Source organism: Mobula birostris, chromosome 12 (assembly GCF_030028105.1).
Source record: "Mobula birostris isolate sMobBir1 chromosome 12, sMobBir1.hap1, whole genome shotgun sequence".
In the NCBI taxonomy this organism is placed as follows: domain Eukaryota; kingdom Metazoa; phylum Chordata; class Chondrichthyes; order Myliobatiformes; family Myliobatidae; genus Mobula; species Mobula birostris.
The window spans coordinates 94,253,940-94,278,892 of NC_092381.1; the positions used below are offsets into that span (position 1 = coordinate 94,253,940).

The 24,953-nt window shown below is 40.2% G+C and overlaps 1 protein-coding gene across 3 annotated transcripts in view; it reads left to right on the forward strand.

Moving 5' to 3' along the window:
- atf6 (activating transcription factor 6) overlaps positions 1 to 24,953 on the forward strand; it is a 420,957-nt gene that overhangs the window by 341,970 nt on the left and 54,034 nt on the right. The window contains exon 17 of one of the 3 annotated variants that reach the window (XM_072274313.1): positions 14,734 to 16,308. The exons of the other annotated variants lie outside the window; for them this stretch is intronic. Within the exon in view, the coding sequence (XP_072130414.1) occupies positions 14,734 to 14,798 (65 nt within the window). The 3' untranslated portion in view covers positions 14,799 to 16,308. Of the gene's footprint in view, positions 1 to 14,733; positions 16,309 to 24,953 lie in introns of those variants that run through there. 3 annotated transcript variants of the gene reach the window in all.

Genomic DNA, 24,953 nt, shown 5'->3' on the forward strand with positions numbered 1-24,953 from the left:
TTCAGATAGATTGTGCTTAGTTGTATCTGTTCCATGTACTAAGCCGGCTGGTGGCGCAATGGCATCAGCACCAAACTCCGGAGCGAAGTCTCCCAAGTTTGAATCCAAGTCGGGCCACCCCCTGAGCACACTTTCCATCTGTGCTGGATTGAGCGTCGAGCTAGCCACTCGGCCTCCTAAAAAAAAAAGGGTCAAGTCAGGAACGTTCATATCATGACCTGGTTAATCCGAAAGGAGGCCACTCCTGATACCATGCACTAGACAAGAATGGCTGACTATCTGGTGCGACACGCTAAAAAAAACTAAGCTGATGTCCAATTGCACACTTTCAAGTAATGCTGTAAGGCAGCAAGTTAATAGAATTACTTTGAAATTGATTAAAAAAAAAGCAGCTCCCAAGGGGCTTTTCTGTGTTGAATATGTGTTTGATTTTGAATGCGTGTTTTGCAAGATTCTTGCTACTTGAATGATTTAAAAGTACATTTGAACATTGCAAGATATTATAACAAAGCTCCTTAACTGCTCGTGTCAGAGGCAGAGTTGATTATTTTTGAGTAATTGGGAAGCTTTTTTAACAAACACTAAAGATGCTCCTTAATACTGAACAGCATTCTCTAACTTGCCCATGAGGGACTATCACTTGAAGCTGCGAGCGGTTTCAAACTCCTGGGAGTGCACATCTCACACAACCTCTCATGGAACCCAGAACACATCCTATACCATCAAGAAAGCACACCAATGCCTTTACTTTCCAGGGAGGCTGAAGAGAGCTGGACTATGCACATCAATACTCATGACTTTCTGCAGATGCACAACAGTGAGCATCCTAACCTGCTCTATCACGGCATGGTACGGAAACTGCACTGCGGCTGACAGGAGGACTCTGCAATGGGTAGTCAAAACTGCTCAACGCCTCACCGTCACCAGCCTACCCGCCATCAAGGACATATATACAGAAAGGTGCTCGAAAAAGGCCAGTAATATCATGAAGGATCCCACCCATCTCACTCTTGGACGGCTGGTCCTGCTCTCATCAGGGAGGAGGCTACATAGCATCCACACCAGGACCACCAGTCTCTGAAAGTTACTTTACCAGAGCAGTAAGGCTGATCAACACCTCCACCCAGTGAGCCTCTTTACCACCACTATCATTTCTTGTCAGTGTCACCTTATTACACACACTCTGGTATCTAGCATCACATTACATACAATCAAGAAAAAGTTTGTGAACCCTTTGCAATTACCTGGTTTTCTGCATTAATTACTCATAAAATGTGGTCTGATCATCTGAGTCATGATAATAGACAAACGCAGTCTGCTGAGACTAATAACACACAAACAATTGTACTACTTCTCATCAATACTGTGTATACCATTTAAACAATCACAGTCTAGGTTCAAAAAAGTATATGAACCCCTGGAGTAATGCTTTCCACAAAAGCTAATTGGAGTCAGGTGTTCCAATCTTTGAGATGAGATTAGAGGTGTGGGTTGTAGAGGTGCCCCGTCCTATAAAAAAGACACAGATCCGACTGGCTGTTGAGGGAGTAGCAGCACTTTTATAGGTGCTCCTAGTCTTTTTAATTTACTGCTTCCAACTTGTTTTGAAAACTTACTTTTAAATGCAATATTGCTTTATGATGAGTCGTGCTAAAGCTACTAAAAAAGAAGAGGACCCTCTGGTAACTTTGGGATCTATTATGGTGACACTTCGGAAGCATAAAAATGAAGTTTCGGAGGAGTTACAGCAACTCAGTGCTGAATTTAAACGGACGGATGGAAAATTGGATTCTATTCAAAAAACTTTAAGTGAACACAATAAACGGATAAAAGAGAACAAAGACATTTTGACAACATTCGACGCGATGGTTGACGGCCCGGAACAGACCTGTGATAAACAGTTAAAGGTTAATGAAACATTAAAACAGAAGATTATTGACTTAGAAAATAGAAACAGAAAAAATAGTCTACGTATTCTGGGTTTTAAAGAGTCATTGGAAGGCAATCAGCCTTCGGAATTTTTTGCAAACCTTTTGGCTAATTTATTTCGGAATATTTTAAAATCTCCACCTAAAATAGACCGAGCTCACAGATTGCCTGTAACAAGACTTCCTCCAGGAGGACGATCCCCTCAATGATAATTTGTCTTCGCGACTTTCAAACAAAGGAACTTTTAATTCGTGAATCTCGTCGGAAAGGTATGATTGATTATGAAGACCAGAAGTTCAGAATAGTGGAAGATTTTTCACCCGAGGTGTTGAATGAATGCTTCAAGTTTAAAAAAGTCATGTCTGAGCTGTATAATAAAGGTGTTAAACCCTCTCTTCGTTACCATGCTCGTCTTAGAATCATTTTGAAAAATTACTCTCAGAGATGGTTTCATTTGACTGAAGAGGTGCAGGATTTCTTGAGTGCCGAATCAATTTCAGAAGCTTAACTGTTCAATAATTCTTTACACAAATTTATGTTGCGTCTGCCTGATGGATCCTATTTTTAGAATCAGCAGTCTAACCGTTCATTACTTCCTTTTATGAACAGTTTTGTTTTTACTTTTGGTATACCTTCGTATCTAATTTTTTTGTACTTTATTTCCTTGTTTAGAAAATTAAGGATTTAATACTAGTAAGTTTTCTTTGAGTTAATACTTTCTAAGTTAATACGTTTTGAACTTTCATATTTTTTCTAATATTTTATACTATAATTTTAATGAGGTTTTTTTTTAATATGTTTAATTTTCCTCTGTTTTTTTGTTGTGTCTTGTTGGAACACAGTTTTGCCTTGAAAATTTTTTTTTGGAGCTCAGCCAGTAGATTTTCTTGGGAGGGATGGTAGGATTAGCTGTCAACTGCCCTTTGGTCGATCTTCTCTCTTTGGGCTGGGGGTGGGGGGTGGTTTTCTTTTTTTCTATCAGCTGTTTGGCTCTCTTAGCTTCATTTGTTGCTTGGTAACTTTTTCTTAAAGCTCATTGTTTGGATTTAATATATATTCCAGCGGTTTTTATTCAAACATCTCCTTTAAGCAATATTTAAAATGAACCATATTTTTAATTTACTTAGTTTTAATGTGAAAGGATTAAGCCATCCTGTGAAATGTAATAAGATATTTAATTATATTAAGAAATTGAATGTCTCAATTTTATTTTTTCTAGAAACACATGTTCGTAGATGTGATAATTTACATCTTTTCTGCCGTTGGAAGGGTTTATCTTTCCATTCCTCCTTTCAGGCTAAGGCAAGAGGAGTTTCGATTCTTATAGACAATTCAGTTTCTTTTGTTCAACATAATGTAGTGTCTGATACCAATGGGCATTCTGTTATAGTCTCAGGGAAATTAGATAATAAATTAATATTTTTGCTAATTTGTATGTCCTGAATATAGATGATCCAAGGCTTTTTTGAACTTTTTTTTCCGCTTTTACCAGATTTAAGCTTATATTCTTTGGTTTTAGGAGGAGACTTCAACTGTTTAGATCCTGTTTTAGATCATTCTTCTAAACGATTGACTTGTAGTAGATCTGCTTCCTTTATCCGATCTCTTCTAATGAAATGTGATATTGTTGATGGTTGGCATTTTTTACTCATTTTTTTCTCATGTTCATCATACATATTCCAGAATTGATTATTTTTTTGTTAATAGCCAATTGATTCCATTAGTTCAATCCTGTGAATATAAAGAAATTACTGTTTCAGATCATGTTCCCATGCTTTTTTCTTTAAATCTTCTGGGTATCTCCCAAATAAACAGATTCTGGTGTTTTAGTCCAACTTTGTTATCAGATAAAGATCTTTTAAAATTTTTGGAGAGACAAATTATTTTTTTTGATGAGAATACACTAAAAGAGACGTCTAGTCTTATTTTATGGCTTTTAAGGCTTATCAGTCAGTCAGTGGGTGCTGTCTCGAATCTGGGGTTGGCGGCAACGCAACTCCATCTTCTTCGATCTTGCGACAGCACCGAGTACCGCCTCTCCTCCAGTTTGTTCTCGCTGGCTGCCTTGGCACCGCCCGCCGAACTTGAGCCCGAGGCCGTGTCGGCCTCCAGCTGTGGCCGCTTCTTCGAGCTCAGCCCTTCCTTAGGCGGAAGCCTTGGGCAGGTCCAGGCACACGGTACAGCGCCCAAGTTCATCATGTCTCTTCTAACTAAGTGCATAGCATACGATTCGTAGATATGTGGTGAGGCTTTAATCTCTTCCACGGAAGATGGCCGTTGGCTCACAAGGAGCTCATCTGTCCTTTGTCAGGTCTTGTTTTTTTTTAGTCCTGCTGGGTGTCCTCACACCCTGCTCACCAGACTAAGTCCGGTGCGGGATCTGGCCCAAGGCTTATATTAGAGGTCAAATTATTTCTTTTACCGTAAGCGTTAAGAAAAAAGCTGATACGGAGAGAAATGAATTAGCCAATCAGTTGAAACAATTAGACAAAAAATATGCTTTGGCTCCAGATCCTGTTTTATATAAAAGACATGTTGAAATTAAAACTAAATACCACCTGCTCTTAACTTATCCAATTGAAATGCAACTTTTAAAAGATAAAAGTCAGTTTTATGTTCATGGAGATAAAACGGGTAAACTGTTGGCTAACCAATTAAAGGCCTTTATAGTTAAATGTCAAATTAAAGACATTTGTAAAGCTAATGGTGATAAAACATCTGATCATTTAGAAATAAATGATGCTTTTAGAGAATTCTACTCCAAACTTTATAGTTCTGATCCTCCTAAAGATAATGCTCTAATGAATAATTTTTTAGATCGTTTAAACATTTCTACACTTTCTGATGATATTCGAAAATTGTTGGATCAACCTATTTCCTATGAGGAAGTTGCCGAGGTTGTTCACTCTTTGCACTCAGGGAAGGCTCCGGGTCCTGATGGATTTTCTGGAGAGTTTTATAAGACTTTTTCCTCTTTGCTTATACCTCATTTATATTCAGTCCTTGCCGACTCTTTTAAATCAGGTAAGTTGCCACAATCTTTTTATGAAGCCTCTATTTCGCTTATTCTTAAAAAGAGTAAGGACCTAATTGAACAAACAACAGGAATTCTGCAGATGCTGGAAATTCAAGCAACACACATCAAAGTTGCTGGTGAACGCAGCAGGCCAGGCAGCATCTCTAGGAAGAGGTGCCCCACCTCCCCCTCGTACCCCATCTGTTACTTATTTTTATACACACATTCTTTCTCTCACTCTTTTTCTCCCTCTGTCCCTCTGAATATACCCCTTGCCCATCCTCTGGGTTCCCCCCCACCCCCGTCTTTCTTCCCGGACCTCCTGTCCCATGATCCTCTCGTATCCCTTTTGCCAATCACCTGTCCAGCTCTTGGCTCCATCCCTCCCCCTCCTGTCTTCTCCTATCATTTTGGATCTCCCCCTCCCCCTCCAACTTTCAAATCCCTTACTCACTCTTCCTTCAGTTAGTCCTGACGAAGGGTCTTGGCCTGAACCGTCAACTGCACCTCTTCCTAGAGATGCTGCCTGGCCTGCTGCGTTCACCAGAAACTTTGATGTGTGTTGCAGGACCTAATTGAATGCTTTTCTTATAGACCTATTTCCTTACTTAATGTTGATACTAAAATTTTATCTAAACTTTTGGCTTGTAGGATTGAAAATATTTTGCCATCTATTATCTCTGATGATCAGACTGGATTTATCAAAAATCGATACTCCCACTTTAATATTCGTTTATTGAATGTTATTTATTCTCCTTCTAAAGAGATTTTGGAATGTGTGATATCCTTAGATGCTGAGAAAGCCTTTGATCGGGTTGAATGGAATTATTTATTTAAAACTTTAGAAAAATTTAACTTTGGGCCCAATTTTATTCAGTGGATTAAATTACTTTATTTATCTCCCTCCACTCAGGTTCTTACTAACTCTCAGTACTCTAAACCATTTAAACTCTATCGTGGAACTAGACAAGGCTGTCCTTTGAGTCCTTTGCTTTTTGATTTGGTCTTAGAACCTTTAGCTATTGCTTTCCGGGAATCTAATGATATCACTGGTATTTTAAGGAGGGGTATTACCCACAAAGTTTCGCTTTATGCTGACGACCTTTTGTTCTACATTTCTAATGTGGAGTCTTCTTTACCTTCTCTACTTTCTTCACTTTCCTGCTTTAGTCAGTTTTCTGGATATAAACTTAACTTTCATAAGAGTGAACTTTTTCCTTTGAATAATTTGGTATTAGTTAATACTAACCTTACTTTTAAAATTGTAAGAAGTCAATTTACTTATTTGAGCGTAACAATTACTAGGAATTACAAATTCCTTTTTAAAGAAATTTTTTTTACACTTCTGAATTATAGAAACATAGATGCATAGAAAATAGGTGCAGGAGTAGGCCATTCAGCCCTTCGAGCCTGCACCGCCATTTATTATGATCATGGCTGATCATCCAACTCAGAACCCTGCCCCAGCCTTCCCTCCATACCCCCTGACCCCCGTAGCCACAAGGGCCATATCTAACTCCCTCTTAAATATAGCCAATGAACTGGCCTCAACTGTTTCCTGTGGCAGAGAATTCCACAGATTCACCACTCTCTGTGTGAAGAAGTTTTTCCTAATCTCGGTCCTAAAAGGCTTCCCCTCTATCCTCAAACTGTGGCCCCTCGTTCTGGACTTCCCCAACATCGGGAACAATCTTCCTGCATCTAGCCTGTCCAATCCCTTTAGGATCTTATACGTTTCAATCAGATCCCCCCTCAATCTTCTAAATTCCAACAAGTACAAGCCCAGTTCATCCAGTCTTCCTTCATATGAAAGTCCTGCTATTCCAGGAATCAATCTGGTGAACCTTCTTTGTACTCCCTCTATGGCAAGGATGTCTTTCCTCAGATTAGGGGACCAAAACTGCACACAATACTCCAGGTGTGGTCTCACCAAGGCCTTGTACAACTGCAGTAGTACCTCCCTGCTCCTGTACTCAAATCCTCTCGCTATAAATGCCAGCATACCATTCGCCTTTTTCACTGCCTGCTGTACCTGCATGCCCACTTTCAATGACTGGTGTATAATGACACCCAGGTCTTGTTGCACCTCCCCTTTTCCTAATCGGCCACCATTCAGATAATAATCTGTTTTCCTATTTATGCCACCAAAGTGGATAACTTCACATTTATCCACATTAAATTGCATCTGCCATGAATTTGCCCACTTACCCAACCTATCCAAGTCACCCTGCATCCTCTTAGCATCCTCCTCACAGCTAACACTGCCACCCAGCTTCTTATGTTAAGAAGGCACTTTCAAATTGGTCACTGCTCTCTCTATCGTTGATTGGCCGAATCAATTCCATTAAAATGAATATTTTTCCTAAATTTTTATATTTATTTTGTGTTTTTATTTCTAAATCATTTTTTGATTCTTTGGATTCTATTATATCATCTTATATATGGAAAAATAAAATTTATCAATTAAATAAAGTTCATCTTCAAAAAGCTAAAAAGAATGGAGGTTTAGACTTACTCAATTTTAGGTTTTATTACTGGGCAGTCAATATACCGAATCTTACGTTTTGGTTATATTATATTAATCGAGAGGACTGTCCGGTCTGGGTTTCTTTAGTAGCTAAATCTGCTAATAAATTCTCTATCATTTCTCTTCTCGGATCCTCAATTCCTTTGTCTTTAAGTAATTTAACTGATAATTTTGAAGTTAAACACACTTTGAGGATTTGGGTACAATTTAGAAAATATTTTGGTTTATTGAGTTTTTCACGTTCCAGTCCCATTTTTTCTAACTTTTTTTTTAAACCTTCTATGTCTGATGTAGTTTTTAAAGAGTGGAATAGATTGGGTATTAAATGCTTTCATGATTTGTTTGTTGGAGATAGTCTCTCTTCTTTTGAACAACTGTCAGTTAAGTATAGCCTACCGAGAACTCACTTTTTTCGATATTTACAAATTAGAGACTTTTTGCGTTCTGAAGTGCATACATTTCCTACAAGTCCAGATAAAAATTTACTTGATATAATTTTTAATTTGAAACCCTTCCATAATGCACCTATGCCTAATATTTATGGTATGTTGCTGGGAATGAGAAATATCTTTGGGAACAAGATTTACAGATTTCAATTTCTGAGGACACTTGGAATGAAAATTTTAAATTGATTAATATCTCATCGTTATGTGCCCGTCATTCCCTTCTACAATTTAAAGTGGTTCATAGAGCCCATATGTCTAAAGATAAGCTGTCTCATTTTTATTCAGATATATCTCCCTTTTGTGATAGATGTAATAATGGAGGCAACATCCTTGTAAATCTCCTTTGCACCCTTTCTATGGTTTCCACTTCCTTCCTGTAGTGAAGTGACCAGGACTAAGCACAGTACTCCAAGTGAGGTCTGACCAGGGTCCTATATTGCTGCAACATTACCTCTCAGCTCCAGAAATCAATCCCACGATTGATAAAGGCCAATGTACCATATGCCTTCTTAATCACAGAGTCAACCTGCGCAGCATCTTTGAGTGTCATAGGGACTCGGACCCCAAGATTCCTCTGATCCTCCATACCGCCAAGAGTCTTATCATTAGTACTATATTCTGCCATAATATTTGACCTACCAAAATGAACCACCTCACACTTACCTGTGTTGAACTCCATCTGCCACTTCTCAGCCCAGTTTTGCATCCTATCGATGTCATACTGTAACCTCTGACAGCCCTCCACACTATCCACAACACCTCCAACCTTTGTGTCATCAGCAAATTTACTAACCCATCCCTCCACTTCCTCATCCAGGTCATTTATAAAAATCATGAAGAGAAGGTGTCCCAGAACAGATCCCTGAGGCACACCACTGGTCACCGACCTCCATACAGAATATGACCCGTCTATAACCACTCTTTAGCTTCTGAGGGCAAGCCAGTTCTGGATCCACAAAGCAATGTCCTCTTGGATCCCATGCCTCCTTACTTGCTCAATAAGCCTTGCATGGGGTACCTTATGCCTTGCTAAAATCCATATACACTACATCTACTGCTCTACCCTCATCAATATGTTTAGACACATTCTCAAAAAATTCAATCAGGCTCGTAAGGCACGACCTGCCTTTTGACAAAGCCATGCTGACTATTCCTAATCATATTATGCCTCTCCAAATGTTCATAAATCCTGCCTCTCAGGGTCTTTTCCATCAACTTACCAACCACTGAAATAAGACTCACTGGCCTATAATTTCCTGGGCTATCGCTACTCCCTTTCTTGAATAAGAGAACAACATCTGCAATTCTCCAGTCTTCCGGAACCTCTCCCTTCCCCATTGATAATGTAAAGATCATTGCCAGAGGCTCAGCAATCTCCTCCCTTGCCTCTCACAGTAACCTGAGTTACATCTCGTCGGGTCCTGGAGACTTATCCAACTTGATTCAAGATTCAAGACTCAAAAAACTTTATTGTCATTCTAACCGTACATCAGCTCTGCAGGGCAGAATGAGACAGCATTTCCCAGGAGCAGTGCAATCATAACATAACAAATGCAACACTAAATAATAAGCATAACAATAGGTAGTTAAACACAACAGCCACGTCAGTTAAAATCAAGTTATAAGTGTCCAGTGCAAATTAAGAGTGTCCAAAGCAGAGCTGCAGAGGTAGAGCAGCTAGTTAGCAATCTGACTGCCTGTGGGAGGAAGCTGTTTAGTAGCCCTGTGGTTTTAGTTTTGATGCTCCTGTAATGTTTGCCTGATGGCAGAAGACCAAACAGTTCATGGAGAGGGTGTGAGGGGTCTTTAATGATGTACCATGTCTTCTGGAGGAATCAACTCTGAAAGAGGTCTTGGACAGAAGGCAGGGAGACCCTAATAACCTTCTCTGCTTCCCTAACCACCCTCTGTAAGGCTGCTTTGTTGACAGCACTGCAGCTGGTATACCGGGTTGTGATGCAAAAGGTCAGCACACTCTCAACCACACCTCTGTAGAATGTAGTTAAGATGTTAGTGGGGAGTGATGCTTGTTTAAGCTTCCTCAGAAAGTGCAATCTCTGCTGGGCCCGTTTCACAATCCCAGTGGTGTTCCTGGACCAGGTGATGATACAAAGATTGGAGGAGTAGTGGACAGTGAGGAGGGTATTCAGAGGGATTTGGAACAGCTGAAAAAATGGGCTGAAAAATGGCATATGGAGTTTAATACAGACAAGTGTGAGGTATTGCACTTTCGAAGGACAAACCAAGGTAGAACATACAAGGTAAATGGTAGGGCACTGAGGAGTGCAGTAGAACAGAGGGATCTGGGAATACAGATACAAAATTCCCTTAAAGTAGCGTCACAGGTAGATAGGGTCGTAAGGAGAACTTTTGGTACTTTGGCCTTTATAAATCAAAGTATTGAGTATAAGAGTTGGAATGTTATGGTGAGGGTTAGGGTTAGGGTTGTGTGCAGTTTTGGTCATCTAATTACAGGAAGGATATTAATAAGGTTGAAAGAGTGCAGAGAAGGTTTACAAGGAAGTTGCCGGGTCTTGAGAAACTCAGTTACAGAGAAAGGTTGAATAGGTTAGGACTTTATTCCCTGGAGCGTAGAAGAATGAGGGGAGATTTGATAGAGGTATATAAAATTATGAGGGGTATGGATGGAGTGAAGGCAAGCAGGCTTTTTCCACTGAGGCTAGGGGAGAAAAAAACCAGAGGACATGGGTTAAGGGTGAAGAGGGAAAAGTTTAAGGGAACATCGGGAGGGGGGCTTCTTCACACAGAGAGTGGTGGGAGTGTGGAATGAGCTGCCAGATAAAGTGGAAAATGCAGGCTCACTCTCAACATTTAAGAAAAACTTGGACAGGTACATGGATGAGAGGTGTATGGAGGGATATGGTCCAGGTGCAGGTCAGTGCGACTAGGCAGAAAAATGGTTCGGCACAGCCAGGAAGGGCCAAAAGGCCTGTTTCTGTGCTGTAATGTTTCTCTGGTTTCTAAAGCGCCAGCACATCCTCTTTCTTAATGTCTATATGCTCAAGCTTTTCAATCCACTGTAAGTCATCCCTACAATTGCCAAGATCCTTTTCTGCAGTGTATACTGAAGCAAAGTATTCATTAAAGTTGCTGGTGAACGCAGCAGGCCAGGCAGCATCTCTAGGAAGAGGTACAGTCGACGTTTCGGGCCGAGACCCTTCGTGAGGACTCAGCCTGGCCTGCTGCGTTCATGTGCAACTTTGATGTGTGTTGCTTGAATTTTCAGCATCTGCAGAATTCCTCGTGTCAAAGTATTCATTAAGTATGTTTGCTGTCTCCTCTTGTTCCATGCACACTTTTCCACTGTCACACTTGATTGGTCCTATTCTCTCACGTCTTATCCTCTTGCTCTTCACATACTTGTAGAATGCCTTGGGGTTTTCCTTAATCCGGCTCGCCAAGGCCATCTCATGGCCCCTTCTGGCTCTCCTAATTTCATTCTTAAGTTCCTTCCTGCAAGCCTTATAATCTTCTAGAACTCTATCATTACCTGGTTTTTTCTACCTTTCATAAGCTTTTCTTCTTGACTAGATTTTTCAACAGACTTTGTACATCAGGGTTCCTATACGCTACCATCCTTTCCCTATCTCATTGGAACATACCTATGCAGAACGCCACGCAAATATCCCCTGAACATTCGCCATATTTCTGCCGTACATTTTGCTGAGAACATCTGTTTCCAATTTATGCTTCAAAGATCCTGCCTGATAGCTTCATATTTCCCCTTACTCCAATTAAACGCTTTCCTAACTTGTCTGTTCCTATCCCTCTCCAATACTATGGTAAAGGAGATAGAATTGTGATTACTATCTCCAAAATGCTCTCACACTGAGATACGTGACACCTGAACAGGTTCATTTCCCAATACCAGGTCAAGTACAGCCTCTCCTCTTGTAGGCTTATTTACATATTGTGTCAGGAAGCCTTCCTGAACACACCTAACAAAGTCCACCGCATCTAAACCCCTTGCTCTAGGGAGATGCCGATCAATATTTGGGAAATTAAAATCTCCCACCACGACAGCCCTGTTATTATTATACCTTTCCAGAATCTGTCTCTGTATCTGTTCCTCGATGTCCCTGTTACTATTGGGTGGTCTATAAAAAACACCCAGTAGAGTTATTGACCCCTTGCCGTTCCTAACTTCCACCCACAGAGACTCTGTAGACAATCTCTCCATGGCTTTCTCCTTTTCTGCAGCTGTGACACTCCGATTAGCAGTGCCACTCCCCCACCTCTTTTGCCTCCCTCCCTGACCTTTCTGAAACATCTAAAGCATGGCATTTCTAAGTAGCCATTCTTGCCTCTGAGCCATCGAAGCCTCTGTAATGGCCACAACATAGCTCCAAGTGCTGATCCACGCTCTAAGCTCCTCCGCTTTGTTCACGATGCTTCTTGCTTTAAAATAGACACATCTCAAACCATCGGTCTGAGCGTATCCCTTCTCTATCACCTGCCTATCCTCCCTCTCGCACTGTGGGCTTTCTCTATATGTGAGCCAACCGCCCCTTCCTCCGTCTCTTCAGTTCAGTTCCCACCTCCCAGCAATTCTAGTTTAAACTCTCCCTTAGCAAACCTCCCTGCCAGGATATTGGTCCCCCTCAGATTCAAGTGTAACCCAACGGTGGTAGAGACAGATTCAATAGGGTCTTTTAAGAGACTCTTAGATAGGTATATGGAGCTTAGAAAAATAGAGGGCTATGCGGTAGGGAAATTCTAGGCAGTTTCTGGAGTAGGTTACATGGTCGGCACAACATTGTGGGCCGAAGGACCTGTAATGTGCTGTAGATTTCTATGTTTCTATGTTTAAAACTATGTGGTATTAAAAAGGGCAAACGTCTGGAAATGAATGATAAAGCTCAAAATCTGACATTTTTTTTCAAGATGGCACTGAGCTGTGGACTCCATTGAGATCATGGTTCAAGTTTAATTGTTATTTTTTAAAGTTCGTAGGGATGGTTTTGGGCCGGAGGGGGGATTTGGAGGTCAGGTTAGGGTTTAAGAGTGATACTGGGGAGTTAAAGGTCAGATTAGGATTTAGGAAAAGGGATGTGGAGGAGTTAGAGGTCAGGCCTCTGTTCCATGTTCGTCATTCGAAATCCAGTGATGAGGGCTTCCAGTGTCCAGACCTCCACTTTGCACTCTGGAGTGTGGATTTTGGCTGTTCCGGTAGGTGTGTCCTGGGATCAGATGTCCGTGCAAGCAGAGGCACAAGGATGCAGAAGAGCAGGTCAGTCGGTGCACCCTGAGTTTGAGCCTGGAGTTCAGTGTACAATCATTGCCTAGTCTGGGGAGCAACAATGAAGATCGGAGCCCAAAGGTCGATTGGAAATCTGGAAGGCAAAGCTGAATGAGTGAGGCCTGGAGACTGGAGGCTCAAGGCCTGTCCTGGAGTTGGAGGGCTGTCTACATGGATACGTAGGTGGGAGGGAGGAATGCGATTTGTTTTGCTGTTATTGGTTTGTTGCTTGTTGTGTTCTGTGTTGTTCTGTTGAGCATTGTGGACATGCTGTGTTGGCACTGGACTATTGTGGCAACACTTGTGGGGTGCCTCAGCGCATCTTTAGGTTGCATTTCACTGGAGCTTTCGATGTACATGTGATAAATAAATCTGAATCTGAAAAATATTTCTCAAAGTTCAAAGTAAATTTATTATCAAAGTAAATGTATGTCACCATATACAATCCTGGGATTCATTTTCTTGTGGGCATGCTCAATAAATCTATAGTATGATAGCCATAACAGGATCAGTGAAAGACTCCTCAACTTGGCCATTTAGCCAGAGTGCAGAAGACAACAAACTGTCCAAGTACAAAAAGAAAGAAATAATAATAAATAAATCAGCAAAAAATATTGAGAATGTGAGATGAATAGTCCTTGAAAGTGAGTCCATCAATTGCGGGAACATTTCAATTGTGGGGCAAGTGAAGTTGAGTGAAGTTATTCCCTTTGGTTTAAGAGCCTGATGGCTGTGGGGTAAAAATTGTTCCTGAACCTGGTGGTGTGGGTCCTCAGGTTCCTGTACCACCTTCCTGATAGCAGCAGCGAGAAGAGAGCATGTCCTGGGTATTGGAGGTGGGGGCGGGGTCCCTGATAGTGGATGCTGCTTTCTGTAAGGTTTTGCAATTAAAAGAATGGTTTTTAAATTGATTTTTGAATAGGTTTATATCTGGGGAAAAGAGCTTGCAAGCCAAGTTTATGGGCAATTAAAATGACAGGTACAGATTTCGTGAATCTTTGATGGAGGGGAGAGTGCTGGGAAGGAGGATGAGTAATGTTGGAAGAACTGCCAAAGTTTACTCAAAGCCATTCCAGCAATTGCAGTTGTTTGTAAGATTCTGTGCAATGAAGTGGGGGCACTTTTCCATTGTCAGAAGCAATAGTGATTTCTTCATTACAAATTAATACAAGATCTGAGCCAAAGTCATAACTGACAATTCTGTTTTCTGTATTTTCTTGATGGATTGTTACATTGGTAGGACAGGAGTTACTTGATACATTCTGACAATTTGTAATATACAAATATCTTGTCAAATAAAAGCAGAGGAGAGAGGATATATGATGAACTCTGGCACTCAATATAAGGAAGTCAGTGTTTTAGGAGAGCAATGAATTTGGTTCTGACACCTACAGCGCCAAAATCGATAATGCTGGTCAGATATGTGCCTTTAATAAGGGATATTATGTATCGATTTAGGAATGAAAATGCTGCCTGATCATATTCCTGATTGCAAATGTTGAGGTACTGACATGCATAGTCCAATATCCTGAGAATAACATTTGTTTGCACTTAGGTTTTGGAAACAGGACGCCCACAGAATACTTAAGGAGGATAATCTTCAAGGGAAATAACTGGTAGAGGAAGCACAGTCATGCTATATAAGACAAGGCCATGTTTGAACTGAAGACCTGTACAGATCAAATGTTTGGAAATGCATTGCTTCCATTCCATACGAGTGACCAAGATTTTGATTTCGAATGCAAACTTTAACAAAATTGCTAATATAGAGAAAGATTACAGAAGGATGATACAACACAATATTTACAAGATAGGTTTAGAGGTTATCTGTTGTAAAAATAATTAGCAAATACAACATGTTTAATATATATTCCATATTGTTTAATGAAGATGTACTTCCCGGGTGTCCAATGACTATAACATGAGTTAGCAAAATGATACTTCATGGGGTTTTTAGAGGTATTAACTTACAATGTCTAGACATTAGAAATTATTTTTTAAACAAATGGAATTATAAATTGTGATGTCAGACTGTAAAATGTTCCTTCAGATTCAGCCAAGACTTGGAGTTAAATTAATGTAAAAGATATTTAAAACTAACATAAGGTGATAAAAATACAAGAATGAACAATAAATGTTGTACTCTCCTAAACTAGTTGGCACGTTGGATATACAGCTGGATATAATCATGGTAGAGTTAAGGCTGATTTATACTTGTGCGTCAAATGCACACCGTAGGTACAGCGTAGCTGCAAACTCTACACTTTACTCTATGCAAACCCTATGCCACGGCCTAACGCGCGCCTCTCCTAAAATGTACTATTCGTTGTGGCGACGCAGACTGAAACAACTGTGATTGATCCGCTTGATAGCATCGCATTTCCTCCTACGCTGCAATAGCTTGCCATTGGGCAACTGAAGGGCAGGGAAGGAACTCTGGCTGTAATGCTTTCCATAAAGCTTTACAGACCTCTGAAATTATGGAGGACACTTTTCGCTTTTATGAAAGACCTACATTAGTACCTGTTTTCGTTAACCGAAAGAGAATTTTCACTTTTACGGAAAAAGACGCTCGCTTTAAACTTGTTTACCCCGAGAAAGACTACAATGACCATGAAGCCTTGCACGGGCAGGTGTGTGCACATGCGTGTCGTGCACATGCGTGTACGTGCCGATTTTTTCCGACAAATCGATTTTGGCTCGAAATTCCCAATTCTGTTAAGTGACACTACACTGTACATACAGAAAATTCACCCTCAATCAGTTTCAGTCGCCATTGTTTGAAGTTTGAGTTTCTTCGTGTTGAATTTCAACACGAAGAAACTCAACACAGTGACATAGAAACCCCACCGCCAACTAGCGTTTTGGCGGTGAATTGCAGAGCGACGCAAACACACCAACGCACAAGTATAAATGCCCACAACGGCATAGCCCACTTGCGTAGGCTACGACATAGAGCTAGTACGCACAAGTATAAATCAGCCTTTAGCGTGCAAGGTACAAGTTTCAGTGCACTAGTAGTCTTTTATCATTGTTGACCTCCCATACATTCTTAATTAATCCACATTGAAATGGTTGAAGATAAATGACTGAATTCAAACCAATGTCCAAATTATTTTACAAAATTAAACATCTGATTTTAAAAAATAGTTGCTGTAATTCTGTATGAATATATTAAGAGTCGGGTGGTGCAACCAGATGCATAACAACTCTCACTACTGGAATTATGCATCTGGTGCAGATGCAGAGGATCCCAGCTTTCTATTGTGGTCCAAAGTTGTGACTCAAGTGTAATCCATACAGGGATTTATCTCACCTTTATAGCTGTTCCAGTGGTCAGAGTGCTTTTAGGTAAGCTGACTTTCAACAGTGAGGCTGCACTATTTTCAGGAAGCTATAGCTTGCCATCGTGAATAAAAACCCAGAAGCTAGCGGTTGTGTCACCCACAATTAATAATACAGAATACACTGGGATTTGGGATGCATATTGTAAAATTTGCACCTATCTGGAAAGTCTGAACAAACAGGGCTCTTTTCACTGCAAAAGCAGAGCCAGCAGAAGCCTTAAAAATTTTGAAGTTTTCTAACTGGAGAAGTGCAGAGAAGATACTTCTGAGATTTCACAGTTAGAGTTACAAACTTAGAAAACCTGCAGCACGATACAGGCCCTTTGGCCCACAATGCTGTGCCGAACATGTACTTACTTTAGAAATTACCTGGGGTTACCCATAGCCTTCTATTTTTCTAAGCTGCGTGTACCTATCTAGGGGTCTCTTAAAAGACCCTATCATATCTGCCTCCACCACCATTGCCAGCAGCCTATTAGAAACATAGAAAATAGGTGCAGGAGTAGGCCATTTGGCCCTTCGAGCCTGCACCGCCTTTCAGTATGATCATAGCTGATCATCCAACTCAGAACCCTGTACCAGCCTTCACTCCATACCCCCGATCCCTTTAGCCACAAGGGCCATATCTAACTCCCTCTTAAATATAGCCAATGAACTGGCCTCAACTGTTTCCTGTGGCAGAGAATTCCACAGATTCACCACTCTCTGTGTGAAGAAGTTTTTCCTAATCTCGGTCCTAAAAGGCTTCCCCTTTATCCTCAAACTGTGACCCCTCGTTCTGGACTTCTCCAACATCGGGAACAATCTTCCTGCATCTAGCCCATCCAATTCCTTTAGGATTTTATACGTCTCAATAAGATCCCCCCTCAATCTTCTAAATTCCAGCGAGTATAAGCCTAGTCGATCCAGTCTTTCATCATATGAAAGTCCTGCCATCCCAGGAATCAATCTGGTGAACCTTCTTTGTACTCCCTCTATGGCAAGGATGTCTTTCCTCAGATTAGGGGACCAAAACTGCACACAATACTCCAGGTGTGGTCTCACCAAGGCCTTGTACAACTGCAGTAGTACCTCCCTGCTCCTGTACTCGAATCCTCTTGCTATGAATGCCAGCATACCATTCACCTTTTTCACCACCTGCTGTACCTGCATGCCCACTTTCGGTGACTGGTGTATAATGACACCCAGGTCTCATTGCACTCCCCTTTTCCTAATCGGCCACCATTCAGGTAATAATCTGTTTTCCTGTTTTTGCCATCAAAGTGGATAACCTCACATTTATCCACATTAAATTGCATCTGCCATGAATTTGCCCACTCACCCAACCTATAGCAGTAATGTTTGGATTATGACTAGAGATAACAGGACTTTGGAATGTGGGGCTCTCCAGTGAGAGGGATGTTGTTCTTTTTGTGAGTCTGGGAGCAGGGATTTCGCGGTCTTTTGCTGGGGAGAGATGAGGAGAGAAGACGTGAATGGAGAGAGTTAGTAGACAGCCAGACAGAGTGGACTTGGAGCGAGAGTCCGAAGGTCAGTGATGATTGGGGGAGGTTGATGGTGGACGAATGGCCTTATCAGTAAGCTCCAATGGTTGGGCTCAGTTGTTTAATCACATATTGTGTACTGTTTGTTATTTCATGGTACTGATTTATAATGGGGATACATCAGGCAGGGGGCTATCACCCCTAGATTAAGCCGCTAGCTGAACCGAGAGTTACACATCAATATAATTTCTTCTCTTTTGGGCTAGAACAGGAGTTCCCAACCTTTTTTATACCATGGACCAATAGCATTAAGCAAAGGGTCAGTGGACCCCGGGTTTGGAACCTCTGGCCTATAAGGAACCTGCATGTATCTGTCTTTGTGTTTCTCACTAGCCCAAATTCATTTTCTACTTTCTGTTTCCTTATCAATGTGTTGCTTCTGCTTTGAATTCTGAAACTTTCTCATTAATAACCTATTTGGGGAAGTGCACGTGGAGCTGTGGAGTATGATGGTAATGCATTCCTTCTGTGTTATTAAAGTGGGGTATGTGCTCTGCTCTGTTTGGTACCTTGTCTCAGTCCCACCTCAGAAACAATATAGTAGAATCGGAGGTAGTCCAAAAGAAATTCAGCAGGTTAATTCCTATCAAGAGAGGCTAAATAGCTTTGGTCTATATTTATTGGAGACAAATGATGGTAATCATACTAAACTATAAAATCATAAGGAACTCCGACAGGGTGAATGTTGAGATATTTGTACTTGTGGGAGATTCTAAAGCAAAGGGTCATAGTTTCAAGATAAGTGGCCAATCATTTAAAACTAAGGTATGTAGTAATTTCTTCTCACAGTGGGCGATGAATCTCTGGAATTCTCTACCCAAGACACTTGCCAAGGCTTGTTCATTTATAGTGAAGGTCGATGAATGTTTGAAAGACTAGGCGTTATGGATTATGGGGATCCGTCACAGAAGAGTAGTTGTTGCCTAGGGCAGATCACCCATGATCATATTGAATGGCAAGACAGTCTTGAGGTGCCAAGGTAGCCTATTCCTGCTCCTATTTTCTTGTGCCATGCAGTAGTCAGATGTAACTATATATGAAGGAATAACCATTCTGGTTGATAAATTAAATAGTTCTGTGGATACCATAAATATAAAATGAAAACAAAGAATGTAAACACTGAGCAGATGGGGGGAGAGAGAATTTTAATGTTACAGATTAATAACTTTCATTTTGATGGATGATTATTAATCAGCAAGGTTTATTCTCTTTCCTTCTGCAATGTACCAACTGTTTTGCTGTGTGCCCTGTTCTTTATTGCATCGTCAGTACATTTATGAAATTTGTATGTAGCGTTACAGGCTGTCTGGTGACTATTCTGATTAAACTGTGCTGAGGAATAGTGTCCTTCAGCTGCAGGAACAGCATAAACAGCTAACAGTTTCAAATGAAAGTGGATTGGCAAGGAAACTCGCCCTATCTACAACAATGCTTTGGAGTATTAGTTTCCGTTTGCTTAAGACAAGTATTATTTGTTACCTGAACAGTGGTAGTCTCAGGTGTATGAATGACTTGCAAACAAAAATATTGCAGAATATCTTACCTCTAGCAAGGAATGCTATTGATTCAGAACACTTGTATGATGAAATTAATAACAGTATTGTCATTGATTGGAAGATGGCTTAGTTGCAGGTGAATGACAGCTTTCAACAAAAGGGGTAACAAAAATCTACTGTTTAAAAAGAAATCTGCTTCATTTTGCTTTTCAAGAAATGATATCAAAAGTGGACACGGGAAACTCAGCAGTGATTGTATCTGGATGTATGAAAGATAATTGACAAAATTATGTTTAGAGGGCTCTGCGTTGAGCATCTCCTTGCAAGTGTTCCAGTTAAGGCTTTAATATTGCCTAAAAATTAGGTTTTGTTGGAGTGCTTTGACAGTGAGAAGAAGACACTGAATGCAGATCTCCAGGAACTGCTATTGCTATTACTGCTGTTAACTTTACAAGCCAGCTTTAAACCTCAGTCAGACGAAATCAGTTGACAGATTCAAGCCTCAGTGAGATCAAATCAGAGTGATTTGGACATGAGAAGTGGCTTAGGATCTAAAGAAAGAATTTGAAGTGGAGGTTTATAAAGTTAAACCGTATGTTGGTTGCCTGAAATGGCCAAGCGTTACGCTTATCGGTGATATGAATCCATCAAGATGGGTTATAAGAGGTAGGTCTTATCATTATGTTTTTGGATGAAATGAAGTAACTTGCTTGATGGTGATGCGGGTTGCTGCTATTGAGGAAGGGGAAAGTGAAAACTGAAATTTTTACATCTGGTTTCAAGATTTTTTGTGGTTGTTATTATGTGTCAAAGAATAAATTAGCTTGAAACAGTGAACCTGTTTGTGAAGTATAGTATTCATGTATAACCAGAATGGTGCATTAAATCAGACAGACACACCATCCTTCTCCAATAAAAGGAGCATAAACTTGATAATATTGCTCTCCTATTGGGCAAGTTATTTTACTTCCCACTTGAGGATTTACTTTGTTTTTTCTAGGGACCTCTCTTGCAGTTTGTGTTCATCCCTTCTGTTGCCTTGTACTTGAAAAGAAGATGTTGGGAAGTCTTGAATGGGATTGCAAATTTAAATTGGTCAACTCTGTGATGGAATATTTTATTTCTCAATCTATCCCATACCTCTCCTTTTCCTAAGATACTTATTCATGCCTAATGAAGGAAATCCACCCAAAACACTTGTCTTTTGCAGAATCTAACTTCTGTTGAATTTTATTTTTAGATTCATAAATAATTTGGCTGCATTTTTAGCCTGCCATTCTTTCTTAAGCTAATTAGCGGTTCAACTGTTTGATAAACACAGGACTAATAGTGGACAGGAAGATCTTGCAAAGACCAAGAACGTTGAATGCCCTCCCAGTTATTTTGTCTGGCATCAATGCAAAAATAATTAACAGGCAGGATCCAGTGAGAATTTTTTTTTCTCAGATGGTGTAAGAGTATTTTTAAAATCTTTTTCAATGGGCATGCTGAATATTACTATCTCTGACGGTGTGGAGCTGCTTTGAAGTACCAGGCAAATTTGTAGGCAGTCCTGGATGAGACTGGAGCTGTGAAATTTAACTTGCAGATAAACCTGTAGTTGCTGAGCCAAAATGATTCTCCAATTCTTATTGAGAGGTCATCTATTGTATTCATTAATGATGACTTTGAAAATTCACTGATATTGTTACTTATTCGTTATTGCACCAAAAGAAAGAAAAGGAATAAATAAAGATGTTTGCAACTCATAGCTTTTAAATGTTTGTCTTTCATATTCCAAGTAGCTCTGCTCTGCTTCAATTTCAAATACTCTCAAGCAACGTTCAAAGTAAATTTATTATCAAAGTACAGATGTGACATGATATACAACCCTGAGATTTGTTTTCTTGCGGGCATACTCAGTAAATCTAAGAACCATAATAGAAACAATGAAATACCACACCAAATAGGGCAGACAAACTACCAAAGTGGAAAAAACAACAGGCTGTACAAATGCAAAAGAAAAAATAAATAATAATCATAAATAAAGCAGCAATAAATATCAAAAACTTAAGAAGAGTCCTTGAAGGTGAGTCCATTGGTTATGGGAACATTTCAATGAGGGTCCAAGAACTTGAGTGAAGTTACCTCCTTAAGAGCCTGATGATCGTAACTGTTCCTGAACCTGGTGTTGAATGAAGCTCCTGTACCGTCTTCCTGATAGCATGTCCTTGGTGGTGTGGTCCCTGATGACGGATGCTGCTTTCCTGCGACAACACTTCATGTACATCTGCTCAATGATGAGAGGAGCTTTACCCGGGATGAACTGGGCCATATCCACTACTTTTTGTAGGATTTTCTATTTGAGGGCATTTGTGTTTCCATACCAGGCTGTGATGCAGCCAGTCAGCATACTCTCCACTACACATCTATAGATGTTTGACAAAGTTTTAGATGTCATGCCAAATATTCGCAAACATCTAAGGAAGTGGAGGCACTGCCGTGCTTTTTTCATAATTGCACTTATATGCTGGGTCCAGGACAGATCCTCCAAAATGATAACGCAGAGGAATTTAAATTTGCTAACCCTCTCCACCTCTGATTCCCCAATGAGGACTGGCTCATGGACCATCAGTTTCCTCCTTCTGAAGTCAATAATCAGGTCCTTGATCTTGCTGATATTGAGAAAGAGGTTATCACTATGGCACCTCTCAGCCAGTTTTTCAATCTTCCTCCTAGATGCTGATTCATCAATACACTTGATTTGGCCTACAACAGTGGTGTCATCAGCAAACTTGAATTTGCTTTAGTTTTGGTTTATTGTCACATGTACCAAGACTACAGTGAAAAAGCTTGTCTTGCATACAGTTCATCCAAATCAAATCATTACACTGTGCTTTGAAGTAGTACAAAGTCAAAAAAGTAGCAGTGCAGAATGAAGTATATGAGCTACCAAAAAAGTACGATACATCTAAACAGTAAAACTGAGCTCAGTGGGATAGAAGCTGTCCTTCAGCCTGGTGGTATAGGCTCTTCAGGCTTCTGTATCCTCTGCCCGATCGGAAAGGGGAGAATAAGGAATGTGCGGGGTGGATGAGATCTTTGATTATGCTGGCCTCTTTACTGAGAGTGCGAGAAGAGTAGACAGAATTCATAGAGGGGAGGCTGATATCAGTGATGTGCTGAGTTGTGTCCGCAACTCTACAGTTTCTTGCTGTGTCACATGTAGAACAGTTGCCATACCAAATCATTTGCATCCAGAAAGAATGTGTCTGTGATACGACGATAAAAATTGTTAAGGGTCAATGGGGAATGCTTCCTGATGAAGTAGAGGTGTTGGTGAGCTTTCTTGGCCATGGCATCCAGTTGTTTGGACCATACAGACTATTGATCATGTTCACATATAGGGCTTGAAGCTCTCAACCCTTTCAAGCTCAAAGCCATTAATGTAGATAGGAGCATGTCTACCACTCTCCCTTCTGAAGTCACTGATCAGCCCTTTGTCTTGTTGACATTGAGGAAATAGTTGTTGTCATGACGCCAGGTTGCTAAGCTCTGTTATCTCCTTCCTATGGTCTGACTCATTATTTGAGCTGTAGTGCCCAACAGTGGTGTATCTGCAGAGTTGCAGGTGGAGTTAGCACAACATCTGGCAACACAAGGTGTACAGTTCTTCTGTAAATATGTGATTTTTGGATCAAGTGTCTGATTGCTATGATTTACCGGATAAAAGGTTTGAAAGTCCTGCAGTTAGCTCTTCATTTTCCCAGGTCTTGTGAACTGGAATGATTGGAATTGCAATCTGCTTCAGACTAATGGTAAATTGGAGTCAGATTGATGGAAATTTTTGAAGAAAATGATTTCAAAGTGATCACTCAAATGGATTTTAATAGCTTACTGTCTTCCTTTAATGGAGAACTCGAGAGAATATGGTGTAAGTTAACATTTGAATACTTTATCCTGCTAAATTAACAAAGTAAAAAAGTAAAGTAAGATTCAGGTAATTTAAAATTCGAGCAACTGTTATGCTTCCTTTGGCAGAAACTGCTATTCTGACACCTTCCAATCACCACAAGTTCTTCATTCCATTTACCATAGTAAATTCCAGACAAGTGTGTATCTCTCTACAGTAGCACAAAAAGCATTTATTTCACTGCCCTATCCCTCTCTCACCCTTCCACATGATGCCATGTTAGCCTCTCCCAGTTGAAGTGGCCAGTCTCATTGTGCTGATTTTGCTATTACGACTCACTCCTTGCAATAAACGCAATTTCAAAAACAAGTTGTCATCCAGTTGCCTGCAAGTATTTACAAAGAAACTAAGATTGAAGCAATGTCGAATTTTGAGAATCTGACATTGCATTTGAATGAACATTAATTTTCTGTGTTTCTGTAAGTGCAGGAACCAAGTGAGGACAATAGAATTATAGATCAATGGATTTCAAATTCTTAAATCAGTATGTGAAGCAATTAGCATTTTTATTTTCTCTTTTAATTAGTACTTAGTGAAAGTTTTGAACATGCAAGAAATGGGTGATGTGATTGTTGGAGCTGAGGGAACTGTCCATCAGATAGAAGCTTTCTGTGTGCTTTTAGTAACAAGTGAAAGGAGAATCACACTATGAAAATCTAAACATAGTTGCAGAATATTTCAACTTATCCATCCAGAAAAACACAAACGTTAAGTGAACACAGTTATTTATCTTTCATCAAAAATGATTATTTTTGAAGAAGTGTCTTGGCCCAAAACATAGACTGTTTACTCATTTCCGTAGATGTTGCCTGACTTGCTGAGTTCCTCCAGCATTTTGTGTGTGTTGCTTATTATTCAAAAGTTCAGAAATAATGACTGATTGAAATATTCAACAGATTAACCACCATCAGAGGAGAGAGTGAACCCAAGTTGCTAATCTTTCATTAGAACAAGGTAAAGTTTGAGATAGTACAAGTCTTAACTTACAGAGGAAGAGAGAGTATCAGAAAGAACAAAAGGAAGGTCAGGGACAGAGTGAAAACTAGTGGAGACCAAATGATCCAAACAGTGTCGAGCCTCCAAAAAGTGGGTGGTAAAGACTAGTGACCAACAAAAAGGAAGACTATATAGAAGAAGGTGAAAGAGATCTGGAATTAGCAATAAAACTGCTTGTTGGAAATGTGAGATGCAAGGCTGAAGTGGCATTTCAGAAAATTGTCATACTTGGACAAAATGGAGTTGCTTTCTCTGTATAAGAGCTTGTTTGCCAAGGAAAACAATAAATCTTAATAATCTAAGCCAATCTCTTAGTTGCAGGTGGCATGAGTCACTTGAGAACAGCTGGGAAGCCTAATATTATTACTATGTTTCACAATATTTTCATTGCATGAAAGCAATTAATGCTGAAAGTTTGGTCTATAGCCTGCTTTCCATTT